The sequence below is a fragment of the Dermacentor variabilis genome, chromosome 1, assembly GCF_050947875.1.
Source record: "Dermacentor variabilis isolate Ectoservices chromosome 1, ASM5094787v1, whole genome shotgun sequence".
NCBI lineage: Eukaryota > Metazoa > Arthropoda > Arachnida > Ixodida > Ixodidae > Dermacentor > Dermacentor variabilis.
The window spans coordinates 105,859,850-105,887,778 of record NC_134568.1 but is presented as its reverse complement, the minus strand read 5'-3'; the positions used below and the strand labels follow the sequence as shown (position 1 = coordinate 105,887,778).

The window sequence follows — 27,929 nt, the reverse complement described above, 5'->3', positions numbered from 1 at the left end:
GTTGACTCCATATGGTCGATGAGGGCTCGTAATGAGGGATCGCGGCGTTGCTCGTTGCCGATTTCAAGCAACTGGGACACAGAGAAAACGCAAGCGATGACGTCCGCATCAGCCGGTTCATCGACGGGGTAGCGGGACAAACAATCGGCATCCTGGTGCAAGCGTCCCGTCTTATATACCACGGAAAAGGTATATTCTTGCAGGCGTAATGTCCAGCGAGCGAGTCGTCCCGTGGGGTCCTTAAGCGAGGATAGCCAGCAGAGCGCGTGGTGATCAGCGATGACACAGAAGGGGCGTCCGTACAAGTACGGACGAAACTTCGCAACAGCCCACACAAGAGCGAGGCACTCGCGCTCTGTGATTGAATAATTGCGCTCGGCGGGTGATAGAAGTCGGCTGGCATAGGCTATAACACGATCATGTCCACGCTGGCGTTGTGCTCACACTGCTCCTATGCCGTGACCACTAGCTGGCATCAGTTCGAACTTCCGTTGAGGCAGACGGGTCAAAGTGGGCCAAAATTGGAGGCGTGGTAAGGAGAGTAGTGAGCTGCGAAAAAGATGCGGCATGGTCAGGTCCCCAAGAAAATGGGGCGTCTTTCTTCAAGAGGTCGGTAAGGGGACGTGCGGTGGTCGCAAAATCCTTCACAAAGCGTCGGGAATAAGAACACAGCCCTACGAATCTGCGAACGTCCTTGGTAGACTTCGGAACAGGAAAGTTCGTAACGGCGCGAATTTTGTCCGGATCAGGTCTCACGCCTCGGGCGTCCACGAGGTGTCCAAGGACGGTGATTTGGCGGCGAGCGAAATGACATTTTGACGAGTTCAGCTGGAGACCGGCGCGGCGGAACACGTCAAGAATCGCTGAAAGACGGTCTACATGCGCGTCAAAAGTGGGCGAATAAAAGATGACGTCGTCCAGATAGCACAAACAGGTGGACCACTTGAACCCCTGAAGCAAAGAGTCCATCATTCGTTCGAAGGTGGCGGGCGCGTTACAGAGACCGAAAGGCATCACCTTGAACTGATAAAAGGCCGTCAGGGGTAACAAATGCAGTCTTCTCTCGGTCCATGTCGTCGACGGATATCTGCCAGTAGCCGGACCGTAAGTCGATAGAAGAAAAATAGGTGGCACCGTACAGGCGGTCTAGAGCGTCATCAATACGTGGCAAAGGGTACACGTCCTTTTTTGTGATTTTGTTGAGGTGGCGATAATCTACACAAAAACGCCACGTTCCAGCCTTCTTTTTGACAAGTAGGACGGCAGAAGCCCAGGGACTATAGGAAGGCTCGATAATGTCCTTTACAAGCATCTTTTTGACTTCCTGTTGGATAACAGCTCGTTCGGACGCAGAAACACGATATGGACGTCGGTGAATAGGGTTGGCATCGCCAGTGTTTATGCGATGGGTCACGACGGACGTTTGACGTAAGGGTCGATTGTCAAAGTAAAAAGTCTCGCGATAGCCTTCAAGAACGCGGCAAAGAGCTTCAGCTTGAGCAGGTGTAAGGTCAGAGGAAACCATCTTCTCAATGTCGACGTCAGTACCGTGCGATGACGTCACGGTATGGGCTGAGCTGTGATGATCTTCCACTGTGAATGGCTCGATCTCATCATCCTGCAAAGCGCTAATTATAGCCAATGAAATCCCCTGAGGCAGAACTTGCGCGGTTAGCGCGAAATTTACAAGGGGAAGACACGTGCGGTTGCCAGTAATTGTCAGCACAGTGTGCGGCACGGTAACACCACGTGTAACTACCGGCATTGGTGCGACGACATAATTACCGTCAGGTACAGCTGGTGAGGACAACAAGTCGACGTGTGTCACAGAGTGGGGCGGTAGGCGAATAAAATCCATGCAGCTCAAACGGCTTGGAGGCGGGTCCACAGGTTCGGCAAGAAGAGGCAAGTCAAGGCGAAGTGAGCCGGCCGAACAGTCAATGAGGGCAGAATGGTTGGCGAGGAAATCCAGACCGAGAATGAGTTCGTGAGGGCAATGCTCGATGACGGTGAAGAGAACGACGGTGTGTCTCTGAGCAATGGTGAGTCAGGCAGAGCACATGCCAACAATAGCGACAGTCCCTCCGTCGGCGACTTGCACAACTCGGTTCAGGGCGGGCGTCAGAACTTTCTTGAGCCGACGGCGAAGAGCAGCACTCATAATGGACACATGCGCCCCGGTGTCAATCGACGCGCACACAGGAACATTGTCGACGAGAACGTCCAAAAGATTCTTGTTCGTGGATTTCGTGCCAATGTCGTCATTGCAGCTTCACCTCCAGAAGCTGCACTATCTAGTTTTCCTGTCGGGGGTGCGGCGAGTAGGTCGGAGAAGGAGCACGGCGTGACGGGGGTGAACGAGATTGACGACGGGAGGGAGAAGGTGAGCGGGAGTAGCGGGGTCGTGTCAAAGGTGTCGCAGGGTCAGATGATGCAGCGGGCATAGCAGGAGCGAAGGAAAAGGATGCGCTAGAGGGGCAAGGGTGGTAATCAGAAGAATAGAGCGTCGGAGAAGTCCAGCGGCTGCGGCAATGGCGAGCGACATGTCCAATGCGTCGGTAGTAAAAACAGATCGGCTTGTCGTCCACGGTTCGCCATTCGGAAGGGTTGCGCTGTCCATAAGAGTAAGAAGAGCGCGGTGGGGACGTGCGTAGAGAGAGAGGTTCTGAGCGTAGGGAACGAATGGACTGCAGGCCGACGTAGGACAACTCTTGACGGACGACGGCCTGTATCAAGGAGATTGTCACCGGAGAATGATCAGACGATGGGAACGAAGGGGCCGGGCCGCCTGTTGTGCCGCTTCGACCTCACGACGAATGATGCGGGTCAAGTTGTCACATCGAGACGGCTGGTGAAAGAGGTCGTCACAAGATGACGTAGCAGCTGTGTTAGGAAGTCGCGTGATGTGCTGGTGTACCCGGCGGCTCTTAGCCTGCTCGAGACGGCGGCACTCCTTGAGGATCGTATCGATGCTGGTGACGTTCGTAAACACCAGTAAATTGAAGGCGTCGTCAGCAATGCCTTTGAGGACGTGATTAACCTTCTCGTCCTCAGACATGGTCGGGTCAGCCTTGGCACAAAGGGCCAAGACGTCGAGAATGTACGACACGCAGGACTCGGTCGACGTCTGTACACGTGTGGCAAGGGCTTTTTTGGCATTGCCTTGGCGACCGAACGGATTGCCAAAAAGGTCGCGGAGCTTCTCTTTGAAGAGATCCCAGCTCGAGATCTCCTCTTCGTGAGCCTGGAACCATGCAAGTGGAGCTCCGTCGAGGTAGAAAAGAACGTTCGCAAGCATAATAGTCGGATCCCACCTGTGACTGGTGCTGACACGTTCGTATCAGCGGAGCCAGTCGTCAGCATCAGGACTGCCGACTCCGTTATATATATATATATATATATATATATATATGTATATATATATATATATATATATATAGAGAGAGAGAGAGAGAGAGAGACTTTATTTGACAGGAAGATATTTTAAGGAGGTGTGGTCGGAGCCCCCAGTCCAGGGCCCCACTGGCTAATGGCTAATGAAGGGATTTTGTCCTGCTAAGTCGAAACGCACGAGCTGTGCCTCCCACTGCTCCATTGTGTTATTGCTAGTTGGCCTATGAGGGCGCTTAGTGCGCTCCCAAATTACATGTATTAGGGTGGGTATGCCACCGCACTAAGGGCAGTTGGCCCTATAGCGAGTGGGATACATGGGGTTTAGCCATTTTAGAGGGGGGGGGGATACACCAATCTGTATTTTGCCTACGATCTGTATTTGGCCTATGAGGGCGCTTAGTGCGCTCCCAGGTTACATGTATTAGGGTGGGTATGCCACCGCACTAAGGGCAGTTGGCCCTATAGCGAGTGGGATACATGGGGTTTAGCAATTTTAGAGGGGGGGGGGATACTCCAATCTGTATTTTGCGCCAATCTGCGGCCTCTTCCCCGCTAAGTTGTGGGTGAGGCAGCGGGTATTTTTTTTTTTTGCGGACTCCGCGCTGACGAGCAAGGATGTCTTTGGCATTTAAACTGACGGGACTTTGAGAAAGATAGTGCGAGTGGTTGGGATTAGAAGAGGACGCCGTCGCTCGGTTGGTACACCCTCGAGCTAACGCGTTAGCCTGTTCTTTCCCTTGTACCCCGAGTGTCCCAGCCACCAGAGTAGGCGATGACGGTGGGCGACAGATTTGGGAATTATCGCGAAGCTACCCACAGTCACGTGCCCCTTGAGAAACATGCGACATGTTTCCCGGGAGTCCGTGACCACAACCGAGTCCCTTTGCGAACGCTCTGCGTGAGCGGCAGTTCCAATCAGTCGGCGGGAGTGAGCGCACGTGTCCTCGGCGCGCTCCGCAACCACCGAGACGACGCGACCTTCACCGACCGCCCTTGCCGGGGACGCTTTCGCCGGGAGTCATATGGGAAGCGGCCTTCTCGCCGTTTCCCACCGACCGCCTTTTTCCAGGGACTGGCCGCTGGATCCTCTTCGCTTCGGCTCCCCACCTGATATCTCGAGTGCGCACAACTACACCGACGCTTTCATACAGGTGAGCGCTCTCTACTGACCCCTCTTGAGGCTTGTGTGATCCAGGCACGAAAACCCGGCCCCTTTGCGTCACTGCCGTGCTACGCCTCGGGACGCAACTTCCCTCTACTGTGACCAGCATGGAGGTTCAGGTGCAAGGTACGGACATGGACCCGAGCCAGTATGACCCTCGGGACTGGACCCAAGCCCTGAGAACACAGGCGAACCACCGGGAAACCAGAAAAGCGACCCAAGGTTCAAACGCCGATCCTGCCGGTCGGGAGACGCAGTCAGTCGCGGGAAACGCGGGAGACCGCCGCAGCTCCCGCACTACACAGCTCCTCGACGCAGCTACGCGCGCTCCGCGTACAGCTGCAAAAAACGTCAAGCAACTGCCGGCTCTTCCCCCAGACGAATACAAAGTCGTTTTCCGCTCCCAGGGAGGCCTTGACCTGACGATGCTCTAGCCACGCTACCTCCTCACCGCTATCGTGCAGGCCGCTGCACTGATCGACCCATCTACGCTGACACTTCGGATTCACCCCGTCAATAACACTTGCATAGTGTCTGCGGCGAATCAAGATGACGCTCTCAAGCTCATACAACTCCAGCACATCATCTACGACCAACTTGAGTATGCCATGGCGGCATATATTGCACCCCCTGATGGCTCAGTTAGGAGAGTTATTACGAATGCCTACTGGAAAGAATCGCCGCAAGAACTCCTAGCAGACATGATCGCCCACAACCCCCACACTACTATACTAGATGCTCGACGGATGGGAATTACACGCTCGATACTCATCACCTTAGGTCAAGCCATCGTGCCCCGAAAAATTGTTTATGGCGGAGGACTGCATCTGTGCACGCCCTATACAGCAAGGATCGAGACCTGCAGTAACTGCCGGAACATAGGCCACCGCTCGGATGTCTGTATCCAACCTAGGACACACAAGTGCCCCAGATGCGGCGAGTTACACCCGAAGGAGCCAACTCCAACATGCACTCCAGTCTGCATCATTTGCCAAGGCCCGCACTTCTCCGGGACCCGTGAATGCAAGCACCGCCACTTCCATAGGACAACCAAGCCCGCCTCCGAACGCGAAGCACGATCCCGGCCACGAGTAGACCTCCACTCACCGCGCAGTGCAGGATCCGAACGCCCGGAACCATCTGCCGGCCAACAAACAGGGCGCTCCAAGAGCTCGGACCGACCGACATGGGCCGCCAAGCTGAAGAAGCCCAACGTGAACACAAAACTGGCAAGCAACACCCCGCTAATTACCTCGGACCCCCGTGACCAGGAGCTTCGGGCTCTGCGTGTGGAGGTAAGCCGTCTCACAACACATATAACACACAACCCCGTTCCTCCCTCCCACCCACTGTGGAGTCACCCACCGCTCCTGCCATACCCGCCTCACCCCCCCCCCCATAAAAAGAAAAGCACATCGGACTCGCATGACCATCATCAAGCTCATCTCAAAGACTTGAAATCCAAATTTGACGCTAAATTGGTAGCTCTGGAGGCGCGCCTCGAAACCTAATTCCCAACACTCGCCGAACAGCTATCTTCTCGCCTTGAGCAACAGATGGACACACTTTTCACACGCTTAAGCCTAACTCTCGAACGTACTTTTGCACAATTTGAGACGCGCCTTTAGAGGCTAGAGACAAATATCAGCTCTTCACATGAGGGGTCCCCTACCTCCATCCTTACACCTATACCTACTACTCCTATCCCACATCCCCTACCATCAAGAGAACCTATCCTCGCCCCACCCACGCTCCAATATGGCAGACCGGGATAATTCTACCCACCTATCACTAATCCAATGGAACTGCCGCGGCTTTCGGGGCAAGCAAGCGCCGCTGCAGCTCTTAATACCTACCCTCCCTGCCATACCTAAGCTCCTTTTGTTGCAGGACACACAACACCAAGCCAAACTTCCCAGTTACCACGCAGTACACTCAGATACCACCGCGATAACCCTCGGGTATCCACACTGATACATCGCACCATTATGTACCAAGAACACACAATCACCTCCAACACCCCGTGTGTCCTCATCGAAATCATCCCCATGAAACGTAATACACCTCCGATCTTTATTGCCAACATATGCCGCACCCCACGCCAAGCCCCCCATGACCCACTCTCGATACTCTACTCCAGAAAATTCATCGCATCGCGGGCCGAAATCCCCTACTCATCCCCTACTCAGCACACGAGCTTTAGCTTGGGTGCTCCTATCTAAATACATGTAAAATGAGAATTAGTTTTTCTCGGCAACCACTGCACCAAATTTAACGAGGTTTGTTGCATTTAAAAGAAACTTAAAATATAGTGACTCTTGATTTCGAATTTTTTAGTTAGGTCGTCAATGTTTTATTAAAAATTGGCAAAAATCGAAAATTTTCAAGAACGAAACTATCAAGCTTACAACTATGTAACTCAACAACAAAAAATGATAATACAATTCTGGGAATTGCATATAATAGTACATCTAAAGGGGACAAAATTCGTATGTTACACGTGAATATTGAAAAATTTCATCATCATCATCATCATCAGCCTAGTTACGCCCACTGCAGGGCAAAGGCCTCTCCCATACTTCTCCAACTACCCCGGTCATGTACTAATTGTGGCCATGTTGTCCCTGCAAACGTCTTAATGTCATCCGCCCACCTAACTTTCTGCCGCCCCCTGCTACGCATCCCTTCCCTTGGAATCCAGTCCGTAACCCTTAGTGACCATCGGTTATCTTCCCTCCTCATTACATGTCCGGCCCATGCCCATTTCTTTTTCTTGATTTCAACTAAGATGTCGTTTACCCGCGTTTGTTGCCTCACCCAATCTGCTCTTTTCTTATCCCTTAATGTCACACCCATCATTCTTCTTTCCATAGCTCGTTGCGTCGTCCTCAATTTCATCAGAACCCTTTTCGTAAGTCTCCAGGTTTCTGCCCCATATGTGAGTACTGGTAACACACAGCTGCGGAAATACAGCTTTTGCAGAACCCCTGTAAACAGCGTAACAAATTCACGTAAGATGTAAAATGACATATCGAATTTGTCCGCTTTGAATGATCTAATGGATGCCGTTCACAGAACCGCGATATCTGTTCTTGATGCAGAGCTACGAACTTGTAAACTCCGTGCTTCTATATTTTTCAAACTGTCGAATATTTGAAAATTTTTCAAACAAAATTCAAGCCCTAAATCGAAATTCCGCTTCCAACAGTCACTAGAATTTTACTTTCTCTCTCAAATGCAACAAATTTCATTAAAATCAGTCCAGGGGTTATTTCGATCAGAAAAACGTTTTTGCATTTTACATATATTTAAATAGGCCGCGTCGTAGTTGTGCCCGAGCTAAAGCTTCCTCTTAACTCTCAGCATACGGACTGGGGTCATCGGTACACCACAGCACGGGGTCGCAGGCTTTGGACTACCATCCAAGACGTGCGCCTTACTACACATGACAACTTTCACATACTAACCCGAATCGGCAACAGTGTAAGGATGAATACTAGTCCGGACCTTAAACTCAGCTGTTGCCTCAAAGGTGTCTCGTGGTCACGACGCAACACACACTCGGAAGCGAACATTACATTGTCGCCATCCAAATACCTCGCACACAACACAGCCCTCGACTCCTCAGCCACAATCTTATTAAATGGGATGCAATCCGGTCAGCACGCCGAGAACACCCAGACACCCCTATACAAGACATCAATAATTGGGTCACATCTCTCCTAAACGACATAACCGCACACACACAACACATTACCACGTCACCGGACACCCCAACACTGGACGCTCGCCTAGCCCACCTCTGGGAGGCACACCACAGCATCTTAGAGAGATGGAAAAGCCAAAACCATAATAGAAAGTTAAAATGAAGACTGGCCACGCTACAGACAAAAGTCGCTGCACACGCCGAAGAGCCGTGCCGTTCCAACTGGGGTCAGGTGTGCAACAGTATATCTGGCAACCTCTCAACCAAGAACGCATAGCAACTCCTACGGCACCTTGTTGGCCCCATACACTCGCGCACAGCATCACAACACCACATTACACGCCTCATTCACAACTCCACACTTTCCCCCGACACCCTTCTGGACCAACTCCGGACCAGGGTGTCTACCAAGTTGACATTTCCAAATTCCCTGAGTGCCTTTGCAAAATTCCCTGAGTGAAGCAGAACTATGTTTTATGTCAAGACAGGCTGAAACCATATCGTCCTATGCTGTCACTCTCTAGCAAGCATATGAAAAAAATTAAAAACATACTTAATCCATACTGAATACTAAGGAGTAGTGTTTATGTTATTCAAAAAGAGAATAGAAAGGAGGGGTGAGTAAAATGCACAGTAAATAAAATGTCTTCGAAAAAAATTGCAAATCGAGTTGGACATTCTCAAATACGAATAAAAATGAGATGCATACAAGCAAATATTTTCGAATATGAGCCATTTCTATCAACTGATAGCAACCCGAGTGGTATGAGGCGCAAACTTTGTCACAATTGAGATTCTCTCTCAACAGCTCGTAAGTCAACCTCAACTGTCCTGACAGACTCTCGGCCCGCGTACGACGCCTCAGTGTTGTGTTTCACTGCTTTAAAGAGTTTATTTTGGTTTGGATGTGGGACACCTGCATCTCGGCATCAGCCAACACTTTGTTTTTTGAGCTCAAGCTCCTTCAAAACGGCGGCAGCACGCTTCCTTTCCCGTTCATTCCTCAATGCATAGGTCCTTTCTGTTCTTTTCCTCCTTCCGCCACTCGTTCGCCCCACGGACCATTTGAAGCATCTTCTTGGTCAGTTGCACAGTCAGTTGCAAAAGAGGCCGCAAAAACGTCCGAAAAATCGGCCAGTTGGAAAAAATAAATGCAAGTCATTTACTGCCCTTAAGGGCTCAAACCACCACAAGCACATTCGAAAACGCTCTGAAGGCCTGTCGGTACACGTATTAGGCATATCGGTGCTCGTACTACGACAGGAAATACCGGGTGCACGCGTGTATAATTAAGGAATACATACTGTGTCCCGTGGCAATACCCCTTCCCACGCTTGTTATGCTTCACTGCAGTACATTTGCGTACGCTTCACCAAGCAACATTTCTGTACGGGGGCGAAGCTGACTTTCGGGAACCGGCATTATGCAACGCATCGTGCTTTCCAAGCTTCTAAGCCAATCGCGAGGACCACAAAGGCGGAGTCCATGGTCCGCACAGCGGAGGCACCGGTGATAGACTCTCACCTGGTGAACCTATGTCAATAGCGGCGGAAACTGGCCAAGAGGTGGAAAAGACAACGTCTAGACAAACACCTGAGACAACGCATCGCTCTCTTGGCAGAGCAAGCCCATGGCCAACGAGCTAGCTAAAAACGAGTGGGCGATGTTTTGCGGAACCCTATTAGGAACTCTGGGAACGACCAGTACGAGGTGAATACTACGGAGTATGCTAGACCCAATGAGCACACGTACTGAGAATAACAAGAAGCTCCAAATTATAGCAGACAACTTCGAGGGTACAGATAAAGAACTAAACTCCATGCCCTTTAGAACAAATACATACGACCCTCACCCGCGACGGGATCGCCCTAAACGACGAGACCTTACGCGGGAGAAGCCAGCACTACATGCAATGCAATGAGAATGTAATGCAGAAGTGTGGTTAGCACGCTAGTATAGGATTTTACAAGCACGATTACTTTGTCAACAAAGCTTTTGTTAACATGTTTCGTAAGCGTCCAAGTGATTACGGTAGCACGCCCATCGTAATATATAATGCTGTGGTCATGAATTTACCTACCATCTGCAAAAAGTTATTGTATTGCAATACAAATAAACCACGATAATGAAACGGCGACGTTGTGCGATATTGCAAAATGACGTGCACCCGTACAACTAAAAAAAAATCTGCAGAAACTTCACCGGAGTTGTCTAAGCATTTGGAAGCATTGTGCCACTTGCTCATCTCTATTGTGTACTACTGACCATCGCTTGACCATAACTGACCATCACTTGAGCTTTGCTTAACCAGTACTGACCATCGGTTCAATACACCACACGTAAAATATCGGGGTTCAAACACTATATGCATCGGAGGTCGAGAGTTCGATACCGTGCATGCTTGGAAGGTTCGGGATATCAGTTTTTATCTACTTCGGAGGTCGATGGTTCGACAGCCTACGTACTTGGAAGGTCGAGGGTTCGAGCCCCCACATGTTTTGTAGGTTGTGTCCTCGAGTCGTTATCCACTATATACCAATATACAGGGTGTCCCAGTTAACTTGGACCAAGATTTTTAAAAAACCCAAGAGCGCTAGAGAAATCGTACCGACTGCATAGTAGCGGGAGTCGTATGTACTTACAGCCAGTATTTTTTTCATCACGAAGTATTAATTAGTTAATTGCTTTAAATTAGGGAACTTTTTAATTATTGCTTGAATCGCAAACATATTAATTACAGTGTTGTAGGGCACCTTAAATAACCTCCGAATCAATCGTTTATTTCGTGCTGAAGTGGTCCTGGTTGTTTTTTCCAAGAAAAAACAAAAGCTCGCGAAATACGCGAAATACGAAATAGATGCGCCCTCGCACGCCGCTATTCAAGCGCCTACAAGCAACCATTGAATGATATACGGCTGCATTCTATTATCGCCGCATCGTACAAGGCTCCGCTACGCTTATCAATGCGTCAGCGGCGTGTTCTCTTGATGCCGCGACCAATGTCACATAGCGTGACGCCCTGTATCGAGCTGCTGCCGCTGGTAAAGCCGTGCATCCGTGGCTGTTCGCTTGGGAGCGCTTGATTAGCGGCGCGCGAGCGCGTATCTATTTCGTATTTCGGATGTTTCGCGCGCTTTTGTTTTTTCTCGGAAAAACCAACGAGGCAAAGCTGAGCACCAAACAAATGCTTGATTAGGAGGTTATTTGAGGTGCCCTACAACTTTGTAATTGATGTGTTTGCTATGTTTGCGATTCAAGCAATAATTAAAAAGTTCGCTAATTAAAAGTAATTAAGTAATACTTCGTGATGAAAAAAAATACTGGCTGTACATACGACTGCCGCTACTATGCAGTCGGTACGATTTCTCTAGAGCTCTTGGGGTACTTAAAAATCTTGGTCCAAGTTAACTGGGACACCCTGTATATGCATCCTACGTATTTCCTATGAAGCCATGTGTATTCCTATGGGAAAGACGTTAAGTTACGGACATATTTGTTGGGGAAGTAGCCTAACAATGCCTACGCATTAAAAGCGAACGCCACAGGCAGCGGTCGGCAGCACCGCGTGCAAGCCGCTTGCGAGTAAAATCAAGTAAAGGCACGTTCATGCTAGCGGTAAATATCCCTTAACGGCAAACCGGCCTCCAGTGCCGCAGAACGGCTGCCGCGCGAGAAGTGTCCAATGTAGACGGAAATGCGGCCGGCGCACCGCCCGCCGCCAAAGCCACCGCATGACCGACGGGACAATCCATGACCGCGAAGCTGCGTGCCACCGGCAACGCAAACATCGGCTGCAGTTCCCGTTCCATGCAAATCCCCGCAAAATGATTTCCACTACATAAAGTGATGCGTACATTGTACATGTTACGAAAGACGATATCCACTGTCAAACGTTAAAGACGAACGAGAGCTCCGATACCTGTCCAGCTCAGCTGCACTGCACGGCTACCGACAGTATAGACGACGGGCGCGGCTGTGCTCGCATCGCTGTCGACGGCGCCGCTAATATTAGCGTATTTTCTTCGACATATGCCGTCAAGACAGACGTGGAGCGAAAACGTTCCCTCAAACAAAAAAGGAGCGGAACGGCGGTTGTACGGAAAGCGGGATGTGTAACGTCTCGCGAAAACCGGCGATGACGAACAGAACCTCGATGAAAGCGATTGAAAGTGAACGAACGTGCGCGAGTTAACCCCTGAAACAAGTTATACAAGTATGCGATACACATTATATGCCATCATAGGGTTACACGTATATATGCAAGGGATTTTCTGCATTGTGCATAATTATTGCGAAAAGCGACAGCAACGGTATGAAATATTGCGGCTTGTGAGCGTCGGTGATTCATTCCGAAGCGCCATCACCTTTCGCTTTGAGGTGAACCGGAAAAAGACGATATCGGCGCCGCCAAGCGATGAGCGGCGGTAAGGCTGCCGTCGTTGCCAGAACGACCACTCCTTGGTCGCTGATTGGCCACTTCGCTGTACGGCTGCCGCACAAACGGGTCCCGGCCACATCATATAGTTATATGCTCTTTACGGAAAGTAAACCTCGCCGTTCGCGAGGAAAACCGCCGTAGAATGGCGGCCCGCGAACGGCGCGTGCCGGTAACGTGGACGGGCAGACCACACGTACGCTTGCGGACACGCGCAAGCTCGCGTTCACGCGCCCACGCATGCGCTGACGGCGCGGCATGGCTCGTACGCGTCGAAACGCGGCGTGATCTTGGGGAACAGCTACTCTCTCTTATCGCGCGCTTGGGTCGCCTCTCGTCAGCGCGCCTGGCTACGCAGTTACGGCGCGGAACATTCAACTCTCAGTGAAGCGGATTTATATCATGCAAGAAAGTGCTTCTTCTTTCCTTTTTGCGTTGATCTAACACCTATAAAAATATAACAATTACCAGGGTGTCTACCAAGTTGACATTTCCAAATTTCCTGAAGTTTCCAGGTTTTCCCTGAGCACTTCTGCAAAATTCCCTGAATGAGCCAGAACTTTGTTTTATGTCAAGACGGGCTGACACCATGTTGCCCGATGCTGTCACTCTCTAGTAAACATGTTGAAACGAAAAAATAATTTAATCCAGTTTGAATAGTAAGCAGTAATATCTATTTTATTCAAAAAGACAACAGAAAGAAGGTGGTAGTAAAATGCACAGTGGAAAAAATGGTAAAACCCATTCCGAATCAAGTCTGACGTTTTCAAATACGAATGAAAAGGAGATGCATACAGAAGTAAATATTTTCGAATATGAGCTAAATCTATCAACTGATAGCAAGCTCATCGGTATGAGGCCTGAACTTTGTCTCAACTAAGATTCTCTCTCAGCAGTTGGGAAGTCAACCTCAACTGTCCTGACATACTCTCAGCCCGTACACAATGTACTCAGTGTTGAGTTTCACTGCTTTAAAGGGTTTATTTTGGTTTGGATGAGGGGCAGCTGCATCTCGGCGTCAGCCAACGCTTTGTTTTCTTGAGCTCAAGCTCCTCCAAAGAGGCGGCGGCACGCTTCCTTTCTCGTTAATTCCTCAGCGCATCGGTCCCTTCTGTTCTCATCCTCCTTCCGTCACGCGTGCGCCCCATGGATCATTTGAAGCATCCTCTTCGTCAGTCGTACAGTGAACGTTCGATTTCTCGGACTCCCTAGGGGCTGCGAAAACATCCGAAAAATCAGGCAGTCCGAAAAAAATGAATGCATGTCTTTAACTTTATTGTTACCACGCATATTAAAATCGATCCGCGGTGATCAACACTTTAGATCGCCGATTTCGACATGTTGGAGCCGTTTTATCCACTTAAGGCCATCCAGTAGTTAGTACAGGCACTGAACTTTCATAATCAGTTAAAATTTTCACGCTCCGGTGATGTGATTTTCGATGGACCTTTTTGCGAACGAATGTGCGTATGTTGTAGCGAAAAGAAGCGTGGCCGTCACCTGCTGCGCTTCAGAAAAAATCATGTCACTCGCGTCTACACTGCACTAGCATCAAAATTTTGTAATTAAATGACTCCCAGTAAGTGAAGAATTAAATTATATCGCCGGTTTTCCCGTCCGACAATGCTGAGCGGTGACAATTAATCGAAAATGACGCCAGCTGTTCACTAATGAGCTTAGGTTTGGAGTCCGAGTCGTTTTATTCCACCAAAGTGTATTTCTGAAAGTCCGCCGCATGTCTAGCATGTGGACCTGGCATTTTTCAACCAGCTTCCAAGAGTATCGGTTTCGCTCCTCTCGTAAAATCCAGGCAAGGGGCGCTGCCGGTGTCACTGCGCAGTTATTGAAAGTGGCTCCCACGGCGTCATCCCGCGCGGCTTGGTCGCGAGAAAAGCGTCGTGCTCGAAACTATGCTGCACCCGCACTTCCATTTAGTGACGAGGACTCGAGTTATGATTCCGAAGATGACAGAAAAGCAGACTCAAGCTCTTACGGCGACGATGTTTTGAGTCAGCATGGGACATCCGCAACTGTTCACCGGCGAGTTTTCGTTTCGGCCTTGAGCAGTCTCCTTCCTTGTGCGCACTTATCTGCCAATCTTCTTGCACGACCTGAGAGCTCTCCTGATCATCTTCAGGGTGTATACTTCGCTTGGTTATGATATGCTGCCATCGGCAGCAAAGAAACTTCCATTCACGCCAAGATAGCCACCCGTAGCACATCTCGACCCGGCACTGCGGATCAGCGCAAGACAGTTTGCAACGGCGTGGGATTTCTTTCTACTCTTCTCTGCAGAAGTGATAAAGACAATCTGCAAAAAAAATGCAAACAGATATGCTTGGATGCATAATCTTGTAGTTGCCCAGCTACGCTGAGAGCGATTGGTCCTGAAAGAGGTGCATGACTCTAGACGAACTGGTGAAGTGCGTTCCCTGGACTCCTCATCGGACCATCCTCAGAAGATGCCGAAAAGACGGAACTGCGAAATGTGTTACGAGGACCGTAAAGATGAACAAATACCATACACTTTGTGGGGAAAATGCGGAGTGCTCCTATGCTTCACAAAATCCAGGAACTGCTTCACCGCATGCCATGAGCGATGAACTGGTCTTAGTTTCCTTTTTTTTTTTTTTTTTTTGTATCCGAAGAATGGCGGTGTACTGAGCATTTACTTTTTCAGACACTATTCCTCGGTTATCTTTGAAATGTATATTCGGAATTTCCTTTGATATTATTAATGTTTTATCAGATATCGTTTTTTTTTTATTTTTATCAACTGGCAGCAAAAATGGTGCTTTCTAGAATTCTTATGTTTTACCTAAAAAATTTGTTTGGCAACGTATGTTTTTGAAAAGAAAATTTCATGATGCACAACACGCTATGTTGCTGTAATATTATTTGTAGTGGTAAATATTTTTTTTTTTCCGAGACCTATAAAAAACTACCCGTTTCTCGCGGTAACGAAATAGTTAAGGGCTCAAATTACCACAGGCACGTTCGAAAAAGCTCTTAAGGCCTGCCAGTACACTTATTAGGCATATCGGTGCTCGTATTGTGACAGGAGACGGGGGTGCACGTGTGTATAATTAAGGAATACATACTGTGTCCCGTGACAATTGCCCCTTCCTACGCTTGTTATGCTTCACCGCGTAACATTCTTCTATTGCGGCGAAGCTAACTTTCGGAGACCGGCATTGCACAATGCGTCGTGCTTTGCGAGCTTCGAAGCCAATCGCGAAGATTACAAAGGTGGAGTCAGTGCCATTGCTGACAGCGACGAATTCTTTCAATGAAAAACATGGCACCGCGCGGCAAGAAGCTAGCAAACGCAGAAGCAGCTAGGCCTAACCTTGTGCAGTGGTGGCTACGGCTGCCAGCGGATCGGCGTGCGAGAGCACCGGTTCCAGGCGGCGACACAATCGAAATGGCGGGGGTGGTGGCTCTGATTAATTCTATTTCAGACCTGCAGTCAGGACAATATATATTGACTCTATGGAGCACGTGGTAGCGCCGCGAAGCCGCGCGAATTATCGGGCATGCCCAAAAATCTGGCTTCTGGAAAATCGGTCGTTAACGAGTCTGGCAATACCTTGTGCCGATGACACGGCGTCAACGACGATTCGTTACGATTCGTCTGTTACTGTTACTGGAGCCAACATTAACACGACTTTGGTTATCTTTAAATAAAATTACAGCTAATTTTCTCTGATAGAAGCACAAATTCCCTGAGTTTTCCCTGAGTATTTCCAGACTATTCAAATTCGCTGAGAATTCCCGGTTTTCCCGGTTGGTAGACACCCTGATTAGGTTTATAGATATTGAAGCATTTTGAAATACTGTCGATAACAAAGTACGAAGCGGCGCCTGCCAAGGCGTCTGTGAGTGAGCCCGTGAGCCCAGTGAGCGCGCGCTGTCGCGCATATTTGTGGATGCAAACCACCATCACTCGCGAGACACGGCACGTACTAGGCACGCGGTCGCGAGCTTGCGCGCGTCCGCAAGCGTACGTGTGGTCTCGGCTTTAAAGCTTCCGTTTTGACCGTGGCAGAAACACGGATGCGTTTCCGCGCAAATCGCTGCTTACCCCTTTGCGTTCTTTTTTTTTTCACTTCCCTCCCCTCTAATGAAAGAAAAGCTGCAGCCTAGTTATGTACTGAATACAGACAAACCAGCACAATGCAAGAACACTTACCAAGTTCGTCTATTTTTCCATGCTATCCGGGGCTGTGGTCACAGTAGTCAAACCGAATGTTCGCCGAACTGAGGACACTGTAGCGCTCACAGTCACAAAATGACTCCTTGCAGTGGCCGCGTGCTTTCCCAAACAAGTCCAGGTCCGTCACTGCCATTGCCACTGACAAAATTGGCGCGAAACCAGCAACAAAACATACATGCACGCATGCACACCTCATAACGCCATGTTTGCAACTACGTCCCGTCATGCAATGCTGGAACTATATAAGGGCACGCGGAGAGATGGCATAACAACATGGCCGCTGCTTCTGCACTGAAGTACAGTAACTGAAGCACGATTCGGACATTCAGATCCGGCTCCACATATTAAAACAAAAAGAAGTTCGTTGAGGGTAAAACAAAAACACAAATTTGTGTACATAGTGCGCTCTTGTAAACAATGTTGCCGCATTGAACATAATCATTCTTTATTGCCATCATGGTGGTACAACTTCAGACAACTGTATCTTTCATCTGTCTATGCGGGTCCCCGGTTGCGGAGCGGCTGTGTGCGGCTTTTCCGCGCTGGGTTTGCTGCGCTGTCATGCATTGGCGCGTTGCACCAACGGTGTTGCCGCTGTACAATAGAGCGAAATGTGGCGTGTTGCAGACGTTTACTCGCACCGTTGCGGAGTACACAAATAATAATGGGAGAAACGCCCCAAGCGTTTTAATGATTGTATTTTGTTTGCTCCAATTTCGCACCTCGGCTGCAGAGATTGTTTCCTAAAAATGCTCAATTAATACACCTTCCGTTGGGGCAACACTCATTAAATTCTTTTGACGCTTTCTAGGCAACGACGCATTGCGCTGGATGGGGGTAATATGAGGAAAACTTTGGTACATCAGTCTGCGATTGAGCTTGCTCCATGAATGCACCTAACCAAATTCGCACTGAGTAAACATGGCAAAAGGGCCTTCCAGGTTCCTACCATATAATAATAATAATAATGCTTCTTTTTTTCTCGCCTCATGAAGAAGGGAGAAGTGCCAGAGGAGCATTATTTTGTCACGTGATAAACTAAACGCATGTCAAAAGTGCTCCCCAATCCGTGAATGCGAGACTCATAACAAACAAGAACAAAAACCCTTGCGGTGGCGTGTGTCGGCAGCGGCCTTTGGCGGCAACGAGATAGCTTTGTGCAGGACACATGTAGGGCCTGTGAAAAGCGCTAATTGTATATAATATTTGCTCAGTCGGTGATTGTACTTCCGGCAAGAATCGTCATTATTCTTGCAGAACATTCTTTTCCCGCGGCCTACTTCCGATATGCGGCTCTGCCGGCTCAATGAGTAATTTTCTCTCAGGCAAAATTGCGACTGAACACCCGTACACGTGCTTATCAAGTGGATAAACCATGTGTGCACGCAGGTAACTTATCCTGCGCTTTGTTAATGTGTAAATTGCGAACTTCCACTCCCTATATAAAGTCTCCGTGGGGTCTCGGTTAAAGGTTACTTAAAATTCTATAGGTTACAATATAGAGGTTACATGCAGGCAGCAGAACAATGTAACTAATAAACAGCTTCCGTCGCGCTCAGTTTCGTCATTGTAACCTTAGTATGAGCAATATAATGAAAACATCAAAAGGACGGAGGATGTAACCGTTATTTTATTCGTTACTCATGCTTATAGGTATACTTATAGGTTACCAAGATTACAGTGTACTCCCGCCGATCATCGGAAAACTGACGGGCGCAGCTCCGAGAGGTGAGCCTGCCACGACGACCCGACCCGAAATTCCTCTGCTCACACTACCTGGACATCACAACCTCATCAAAGTAGACGTGGACAGTATACCTGTCACCGTACTCATGGACACCGGCGCCCACATACAGTGATGAACTCAAACCTCAGTATTCGTCTGAAGAAAGTTCTTATCCCTGCTCCGATCGCTGCAGTCCGCGTACCCGATGATGCGAGTCCGGCTATTGCTGGGTGGTGTACCACCCGTGTCACTCTCGCCGGACGCCACACTTCAATTTTGTTTTACGTCTTGGATCAGTGCCCACATTGTAATCATCTTAGGACTTGACTTTCTCTCGGCACGTTCGGCTCTTATTGGATGTTCTGCAGGGGTTATCCAAATTGCCTTACCTTATGCTGTTGAGCCTTCCGATCCTGCGCTGAGTCTGTGTTCCGCCGATTACATTCGTCTACCACATCTCGCCGTGACGGACATCGGCGTCTCTCCTGATCCCCCTGTGTACGACGGCGATTACATCGTGTCGGCCAACACTACCGTCCTCTGTTCGCAGAATGTCATATTCCCGCACTCGGTCATCAGTATAAAGGGCAATGCCGCATGTCTCCCTATTGTGAATTTTGGACTAAGCCCTCAAGTGATACCCCAGGGTATCTCTCTTGCAACCGCAGCTCCAGCTTCCGACTATTATGTTTCCGTCTTAACTGAGCCTGCTGCACCACCTCCTGCTGCTATTGATAACCCCACGATGTTGGATAACATAACGAAGATGATCGCCACGGACAGGCACGTACCTAGCTCCCACGTATGGGGCCCACGTATGGGGAGCGCTTCAACGCCTGATTCACTTCCGCCGCGGGTGGGCCTGGCATTGCACTACCGTCGGGCCGACCTGCGGCGGAGGGGAAGCAGGCGTTGAGCATTCCCCATACGTGGGTGAAGCACTTTGCTTTTCGTTTGAGAGTTTTGACTGTGGTCAGCTCTCGCTGGCGTGATGATCTTCACAGAGTGTAATGATTGTCAATTTTTTCACTCCTTTTGTATGGCGGTAGTTATCGGCATCTCCTGGGGCGTGAAGGCCAGTTTTCTCATCGATTCGGTGCCCGAGCGATTAACTCGAGATGAGTTCAGTTGTCACCATCTAGTCAACGATCACACGCATCGCTGTTGCTTTCTTAGTTCAACCTTTTTTTGTTTTGACTGATCCAAGGACAAGGAAAGGGATTCGGTTCGCAGTGAGCTGGTCTGTATGCTCGAAGAACGAGTTGCCGCCGGAGAAAATGCCACTAGCGTTAAACTTTTCCTTTTGCTTCATTATTTCCTCGAGTCACGGCTCGCCGCTACGCTGGCAGATCCTCAGAACCCGCTATATGGGTTAGAGAAGCTGGAAAATAAAATAATGCCAAACAGCGTCTATCACCAGACCTTGCAATCCGATAAAACCATAAACAATATCATTGTCACCTGTTACCTCGTCTGGCTTTTCCCTAATTGTACAGCACTTTTCGTGCAAAATTGGCAACTGAAAACAAGAGTCTCAAGCAGTTGAGAAATTAAGCGATCTACTAAGAAAGAGAGCCAAGGCAACAGCCAAACAAGAATGAAAAGCGAAAATTAACAAATTTAACTGTTTGTGAAAATATTTATGGATCAACATCTCTTTATTTAAAAAAGGAAGTAGAGAAAAGGCCACCGGAAGTGGAGAATAATTCCGTGTATTTTGAATCATGCTTCTACAGTTATCAGTGGAGCCGCCTGACGTAGCCACTTCTCTGCTGTGATAATGTGAGTGTTTTTCTAACCTTCCGCGGTGGCCGCAGTACGTCTAGAACAGAAGCGTCCTGCGCTCTACGCGATTGTACGGGACTGGTGATCACGCATCGTTACGCAACTTCCCAAATAGCAACTCGGCTCGGTTTTCGCATTAAATTGGTAGAGCAGTAAACGAGGGATCCAAAAGAACTGTGATTATTCCGCAAACATATATGTTTCTTCCAGGGATAATTCAAAAAACGCTATAGAACTCTTAATTTTTTACTTTCGCTTGTTTACTTGTTCTTGGCAGCGTTCTTTCTGTGCTTCTGTCATGCGCGAGTCCATTTGATGTGCTTCCTTGTTTCCCAAGTAAAGAAGTGGTGTATCTCACAGGCGTACCTGTGAGGTGCACCTTATTTCAGTTCTCTTTTGCGGATTTACGCGTCTTTATGGCGAATGGTGGGCATTATTCACATTTGTACTAGTAAAGCGACCTCCCCTCCCCCACACTTGCATAGGAAGAGTTACCTTGGGTTGCCCCCCCCCCCCCCCGATAAAGAACCCTGGGTACGGACCTTCCGGCCGAACACGTACACGCGCCTCTAGGCCTGCTCATGTCGTACCAAGACATTTTTTTATCTCAATGACCGACCGCTGGGCCAAACAACAGTTGTCAAGCATCGGATTCACACCGGTGATGCCAAATCCATACACCGACGTCCCAATCGTGTGTCCTCCGCTGAGCGCCAAGTTATAGGAAAGGAAGTTTACAAAATGATTGCCTGTGATATCATCGAACCTTCTTCAAGCCCATGGGCATCTCCTGTCATGCTCGTTAGAAAGAAGGAAAACAGCTGGCGCTTCTGTGACTACTGGAATCTTAACCAAGTCACAAAAGAAAGACGTGTACCCCTTACCTCGGACCGATGACGCTCTTGACTGTCTCAGTGGTTCCAAGTATTTTTCTTCGATAGACCTTTGTTCCGGGTATTGGCAGATTGCAGTTGACGACATGGATTGTGAAAAGACGGCGTTTATTGCACATGATGGGCGCTACCAGTTTAAGGTGATGCCATTTGGGCTATGCAATGCTCCCGCCATATTCGAACGTATGGTGGACGCCCTCCTTCTCAATCAATCTGCTTGTGCTACCACGATGATGTCATTGTCTTTTCGCCGAATTTTGACACACACCTCGAGCGCCTCTCGACAGTTCTTTGAATGTTCCGCAAGGCGAGCTACTTCAGCTCAATTCGACGAAATGTCACTTCGGCCGCCGGCAACGAAAACTGTGCTTGGACATCTCGTCGACTCTTCCGGTGCTCGTCCCGATCCGGAGAAAGTTCGCGCGGTCAAGGATTTCTCTGTGCCAAGCTGCGCAATCGACGTTCGAAGCTTTGTAGGCCTCTGCTCCTACTTCCGCGGATTCGTGAAAAATTTTGCTGACATCGCACGCCCTCTAACGGAAATTCTTAAGAAAGATGCGACTTCTGCCTGGGTTTCCGACCAAGCTAGTGCATTCACGACGCGACTCACGTCGCCACCGATTCTCGCCCACTTTGACGTGTCCGCCCCAACGGAGGTCCGCACCGACGCCAGCGGCCACGGTATCGGCGCTGTTTTGGCGCAACGACAACATGGTTGCGATCGTGTCATTGCGTACGCTAGCCGTCTTCTGTCCCCAGCCAAACGCAATTACTCGATCACCGAATGTGCATGCCTCGCCTTCGTTTGGGCAGTAGGTAAATTTCGCCCCTACGTCCATGGACGGCCTTTGACGGTTATCACCGATCACCACGCCCTATGCTGGCTTTCGTCTTTAAAAGATCCAGCTGGACGACTCGGTCGGTGTGCTCTACGGCTCCAAGAGTAGCCTTACACAGTTGTGTATAAGACAGGCCGACTCCATGAGGACGCTGATTGCTTGTCACATCATCCAGTAGACCCACTGCACCAGCCAGAGACCGGCGAGTCAACTTGCGTCCTCGCGCTTACCGCGTTTGGTGACATCGCCGATGAGCAACGACGCGACCCTCACCTGAGAGACATAATTCTCAGCCTGACGGACCTGCCAACTTCCCCTCTTCGCGTATGTTTGTGCTACAAGACGGCATATTGTACCATTACAACATGTAACCTGATGGCTCTGAACTTGTACTGGTCGTTCCCAAGTATGTGCGTGAGACTGTGCTTGCACAGTCTCGCGCATGGCGCACAGTTTCACGCATTGCTTTGCGTGATGTCCCAACTGCTGGTCATCTGGTAGTCTCAAACATATATGACCGTGTTTGGCGTCGTTTCTTCTGGCCCTGGATTTACCGTTCCGTTTGCCGTTACGTCGCCTCCTGTAAATCTTGTCAGCACCGCAAAAAACCAGGAGCCCTACCAGCTGGCCGTCTTCAGCCCATTGAAATACCATCTGCGCCATTCTTTCGAGTTGGTCTTGATCTCCTTGGCCCTTTTCCTCTATCGCTTAGTGAGAACAAGTGGACTACACCACCGGTACGCGATCACACGGGCTCTCCCTACCAGTTGTGCAACCGACGTCGCTGAATTCCTCGTCGACGCAGTAATACTTCAACACGGCGCTCCCCGACAACTCCTTACCGACCGGGACCGCTACTTTCCCTCACAGGTTGTCCAGGACATCTTGCACACCTGCGCTATAAAGCACAAGTTTACAATGGCGTATCACCCTCAAACCAACGGCCTCACAGAGCGACTCAATAGAACTATCACAGAAACGCTCGCTATGTACAGTCAACATCAAAAGTTTGCGGGATATGGTTTCCCCTGTGTGTATCCGCGCACTGTGAAGGCGTGGCACTCCTAATTTAATGAATCACTGTGTAGGTGGCGGAGGCTGCTACATGATGGAACATTTAATTCGACGCCGTGTGACCACGCTTCGCCAGAATTAAGCTTCTTGGCAGATCCTGCGTCCCGTAAACTTTTGCGGTTGACGGTACGTCTCCACCGACCACCGTGACTGGGATGCCGCTCTGCCGTTCGTCACATTCGCCTACAATACGTCCCGCCATGATTCTGCTGGTTTCTCTCCATTTTTTTCTCTTGTATGGACGAGACCCTGTACTACCGTTTGACACGATCCTCCCAGCCGTTCCCGACACAACGTCAGAATATGCCCGAGATGCCATATCTAGAGCTATATACCGAGGCTCGTGAGATTGCACGCCTGCGTCTCACCACTTCCCAAGAAAAGCAACGACGCATATGTGACGCTCGTCTCCGCGATGCCCACTTTAACCCTGGATGGTGACGTCGTGCTTATTTGGAAACCAGCACAGCGAGTTGTATTTTGTGAGGAGCTGATTTCGCCCTACTCAGGCCCATACCGTGTCTTGCGTCAGCTGACAGACGTTACCTACGAGTTACAAGCTCTCGATACCCCCACACCGCGATCCTCCTATGACATCGTTCACGTCTATCGCTCGCCTGTAGCGATATCACTCACACCTACCAAGCACTGGGACAGCGCCTTCACCTCCGGGGGTCATGCTACGAAGCGCTGCAGTAGCTAACGATTATGAGAGGACTGACGAAGACGACGATCGCCGATAGTCGCGCGCACGGGCTCTATCTTGTATGCCTGTCTTCTGCCCGTTGTATAGATCTTGTAAATAATTATATTGTCAAGCATATATATATATATATATATATATATAAACGAGAAGGAAGGGGGTTAACCGAGGGGCCCTATTTTTATTAGTCATATCATAAGAAGCCAACAAACACTGACACCAAGGACAACATAGGGGAAATTACTTGTGCTTAATCAATGAAATGAAGAAACGATAAATTAATGGAAATTCAAGTGGATGAAAAAACAACTTGCTGCAGGTGGGAACCGAACCCACAACCTTCGCATTTCGCGTGCGATGCTCTACCAAATGAGCTACCGCGGCGCTGTTTCCCCATCCACTTTCTTGGGTATTTATGTGTCCTAGTAGAACCCTGGGTGTGTTAGCCAGCGCCACCACTCACAGACCTTGGCGGCGGACGTGGAACGTCCTTCTTGCCGCAGGTGTCACGAGAACTTGATCTTTTTGGGTGAAGGCAACTGGTCAATAAACCCACATATGCTACCTGAAGGCATCAATGTTGCCGGATTCGAGACCCTCGTTATGTAATAAACGAGAAGAAAGGGGGTTAACCGAGGGGCCCGATTTTTATTAGTCATATCATAAGAAGCCAACAAACACTGACACCAAGGACAACATAGGGGAAATTACTTGTGCTTAAAATTACTTGAACCCACAACCTTCGCATTTCGCACGCGAAATGCGAAGGTTGTTGGTTCGGTTCCCACCTGCGGCAAGTTGTTTTTTCATCCACTTTAATTTCCATTAATTTATCGTTTCTTCATTTCATTGATTAAGCACAAGTAATTTCCCCTATGTTGTCCTTGGTGTCAGTGTTTGTTGTCTTCTTATGATATGACTATATATATATATATATATATGAAAAGCACACAGCTGACGACTGTGCGGACATTTCTGTATAGGCGCGTGTTAATTCGCTTTCGTTGTAATGCTGACCCATGTCTTTGTGGCCCAACACGCCTCCTTAATTTCTCCTTCTCTATTCCCTCCAGCTGTCTAGAGAGCGCACGGAGTGTCCCGGAAAGCGGGGCACAGAAGGGAAAGGGAACTCTTACTGCGTACACGGACCGACAACGTGAGTGCACGTGTATCCGCTACTTCGGGGCTGTATCGACTGCATGGCGCCAATGAAATTAGTTGCCTCCGGTTACTTCGCGACGTCTCCCAATTACGGTCGGCAATCGATTCGTGCCGATCGTCTGCGACAAAGCGCCACCCCACTGACGTGGCCCCGGACCGGGCAGCCATCGCGAAGCGTCACTCCGTTGCCAGGCGCGCCATCGAGTCGACCATGGTCATCAGGCCAGCCAAAGCACTGGTCGCTGTAGGCTGCCTCGTCGGCTTCTTGTACCAGAGCCAACAGGTGGTAAGCAGCTACCTGCGCTACGACTTCAGCGTGGTCCAGTGGGAGGTCAGCCGCACGGGCATCAAGTTCCCGGCAGTCACGGTGTGCCTGGATGCATGGTAGGCTCCCTGGGCGGGAATTCTCTAAGCTGTACAGGAGAGGCGAACACTGAATCGGACTAGAATTGTTTTAAAGCACACTTTTGAAACCCTCTGCGTACCGTTTGGTAGGCGAAAAAAAATGGAGTAAAGACGACTCGGTAGCGGTGAAAATCGCCACGGCATACCGACCCGCTCAATTACCGTCTAGCTAGCGAAAGACAGCAACGGTGGCGTCAGTGCGCGACAATATGGCGGTGGCCTTTTTGATTATTTCTTATTCAGCTGGCAATATTTCGTACAAAAGCTATCAGGTTGACTTTTTCGCTAGCATCTAATGTAACTGTCTTAGTGTGTGCGAATGTGTGTTTAATAACAAACAATCAACTAGGCTCAGATAATCATTACTGCAACAGCGCATGACACCACGGAAAGGCTATAGATGGTGGTGTCGCCCGGACTGCTCAATATTTTAAAGCATCTCTAGGGGAATGGCTGGACGCACACACACACAATATATTATATATATTTATATATATTCACGCTGGCCACGGTAGTTTAATTCCAAAGAAAAGAGAGCACGACGTACGTTGTTAATGCATAGTATATTTCTTTGATGTTTCGCTAGGTGAACGAGCCTTTGTCAATGTAACTTTTGCGTGTGTGTGCTTTTCTCCTAAGCTCACGTGTTACGTGATGTCATCTGTTAAAAAAATCCACCGACCATTACGACAGTCCCTAATGCGAAATATATATATATATATATATATATATATATATATATATAGATTATACAAGCATTTTCAAAAATTGCATCTGGCAGCTAGCACAATACTAATCCTTCAACTAGATCGCTCCAAGAGGTGGACATTACTTGCACAATAAATCGAAATTAATATTTGGCTAATTTAATTAGCAAAATTTTACTGGTTAATTTTTTCACTAATTCTCAGGGTCACGTTCAGTCTCGAGATACTCATTCCCAGAGTGTGCGACGAAACGCACTGGCGTTCCGTTACTTTTGTTCTTCAGTGCATAAAATGGCATTTTGTCAAAAAAATCTAAGTGGAGCAACAGGGCATTTTTACAGCATGTTTTATGACGCTGGTTAACTTTGAACCTGCCCTGACGAAGAGAGCTTATATCGAAACCGGTGGCAAAATAATTTTTATGTTTTACTTTACGGCAACGCTTCACTGTGCCATCATCTTTTCCAAATGACAACTGGCCCATTGATCTTCTACCTTCTCCGTGTGTGTGTATGTGTGCTGTCCCCGAAGTTTGCCTTTCGTGAAGAGACTGACTGAATAAACTTTATTGAAACCAGCAAGAGATGGTGGCTGGGCCTAGGCCTCCCACGTGGGGACGTCGAGGTGTTGCCTCTTCGCCGCCTCGCAGGCCTGCTGGGTCGCCCAGAGTTGGTCGTCAAGGTTGGGGCTACGCAGGGCAGCGTGCCATCTCGACGAGAGGGTCGTGGGGTTAGTGTCGGGGTATTGGTGTGTACAGTCCCAAAGCATGTGTGGAAGTGTGGCTGGCTGTGTCTTGCAGATATGGCACGTGGGATTGGGGTAAATGTCTGGGTAGATCTTGTTATAAAGTTGTAACGAGGGGTAAGTATTGGTTTGTAGCAGGCGGAAAGTTGTAGCCTGCGCTCGGGATAGTTTGTTGTGTGGGCCGGGGAAGGTTCTACGCTCTAAGTAGAAGGACTTCACAAGATCATTGTAGCCTGTCAGGCGATCCTACCGGTGGGGGCAGCCTCCCCTTCTCCCGCGCGGCTAACTAGGCCTCGCGCTAGGGAGTGGGTAACCTCGTTGAGGTTGAGGAGGTGCGAGTGGACGGTGCCTACATGAGCCGGGAACCAGACGAGTGTAACCTGATGGTCGGTTGAGCGGGGCGCTTGTTGCAAGATGCGCAAGGCTTGGTGTGAAATACGGCCGTTGATATAGTTGATAACGGCGGAGCGGGAGTCAGAGACGATGGTATGGCATGTTGGGTCTAGTGTGGCTAGCGCGATGGCCACTTCTTCAGCTTCCTCAGCGTGTGGGGTTACTAGGCTGATAGCATGGTGGAGAGAGCCTTCACGCGTGGTGACGGCTGCAAAGCGGGTACCATGGGGATATTCGGCGGCGTCGACGAAACTCACACCGTCGTGGCGAGTAAGGGATTTGGTGAGAACCGTGGCACGTGCTGTGCGACGTGCGTGGTTGTATTCGGGGTGCATGTTTCTGGGGATAGGATCGGCGTGAATCCAAGCTCGTATGGTGGAAGGGATCTGGTGCTTATGGCCGTGTTGATGGTGGTAGGTGATACCGTGCGAGGTGAGGATATGGCGACCCGTCGCTGTGAGAGTGAGTCTCTCCAGCTGAGAGCGACGTTGGGCCTCCATGAGCTCGTCCAGTGTGTTGTGGACGCCTAGTTGAAGGAGGAGGTCAGTGCTGGTGCAACCGGGGAGGCCGAGGGCTTGTTTATAGAC

General features: G+C 49.4%; 1 protein-coding gene across 5 annotated transcripts in view; it reads left to right on the top strand.

Moving 5' to 3' along the window:
• The window catches only part of LOC142582501 (uncharacterized), a 148,446-nt gene that overhangs the window by 25,035 nt on the left and 95,482 nt on the right, over nucleotides 1-27,929 (top strand). For all 5 annotated transcript variants that reach the window (XR_012828451.1, XM_075692305.1, XM_075692315.1 and 2 more), the window contains exon 4: nucleotides 25,006-25,088. Coding sequence is in view for 4 of the 5 variants with exons in the window: in XM_075692305.1 (XP_075548420.1) it covers nucleotides 25,006-25,088 (83 nt within the window). In the remaining variant the exon portion in view is untranslated. The remainder of the gene's footprint in view (nucleotides 1-25,005; nucleotides 25,089-27,929) is intronic.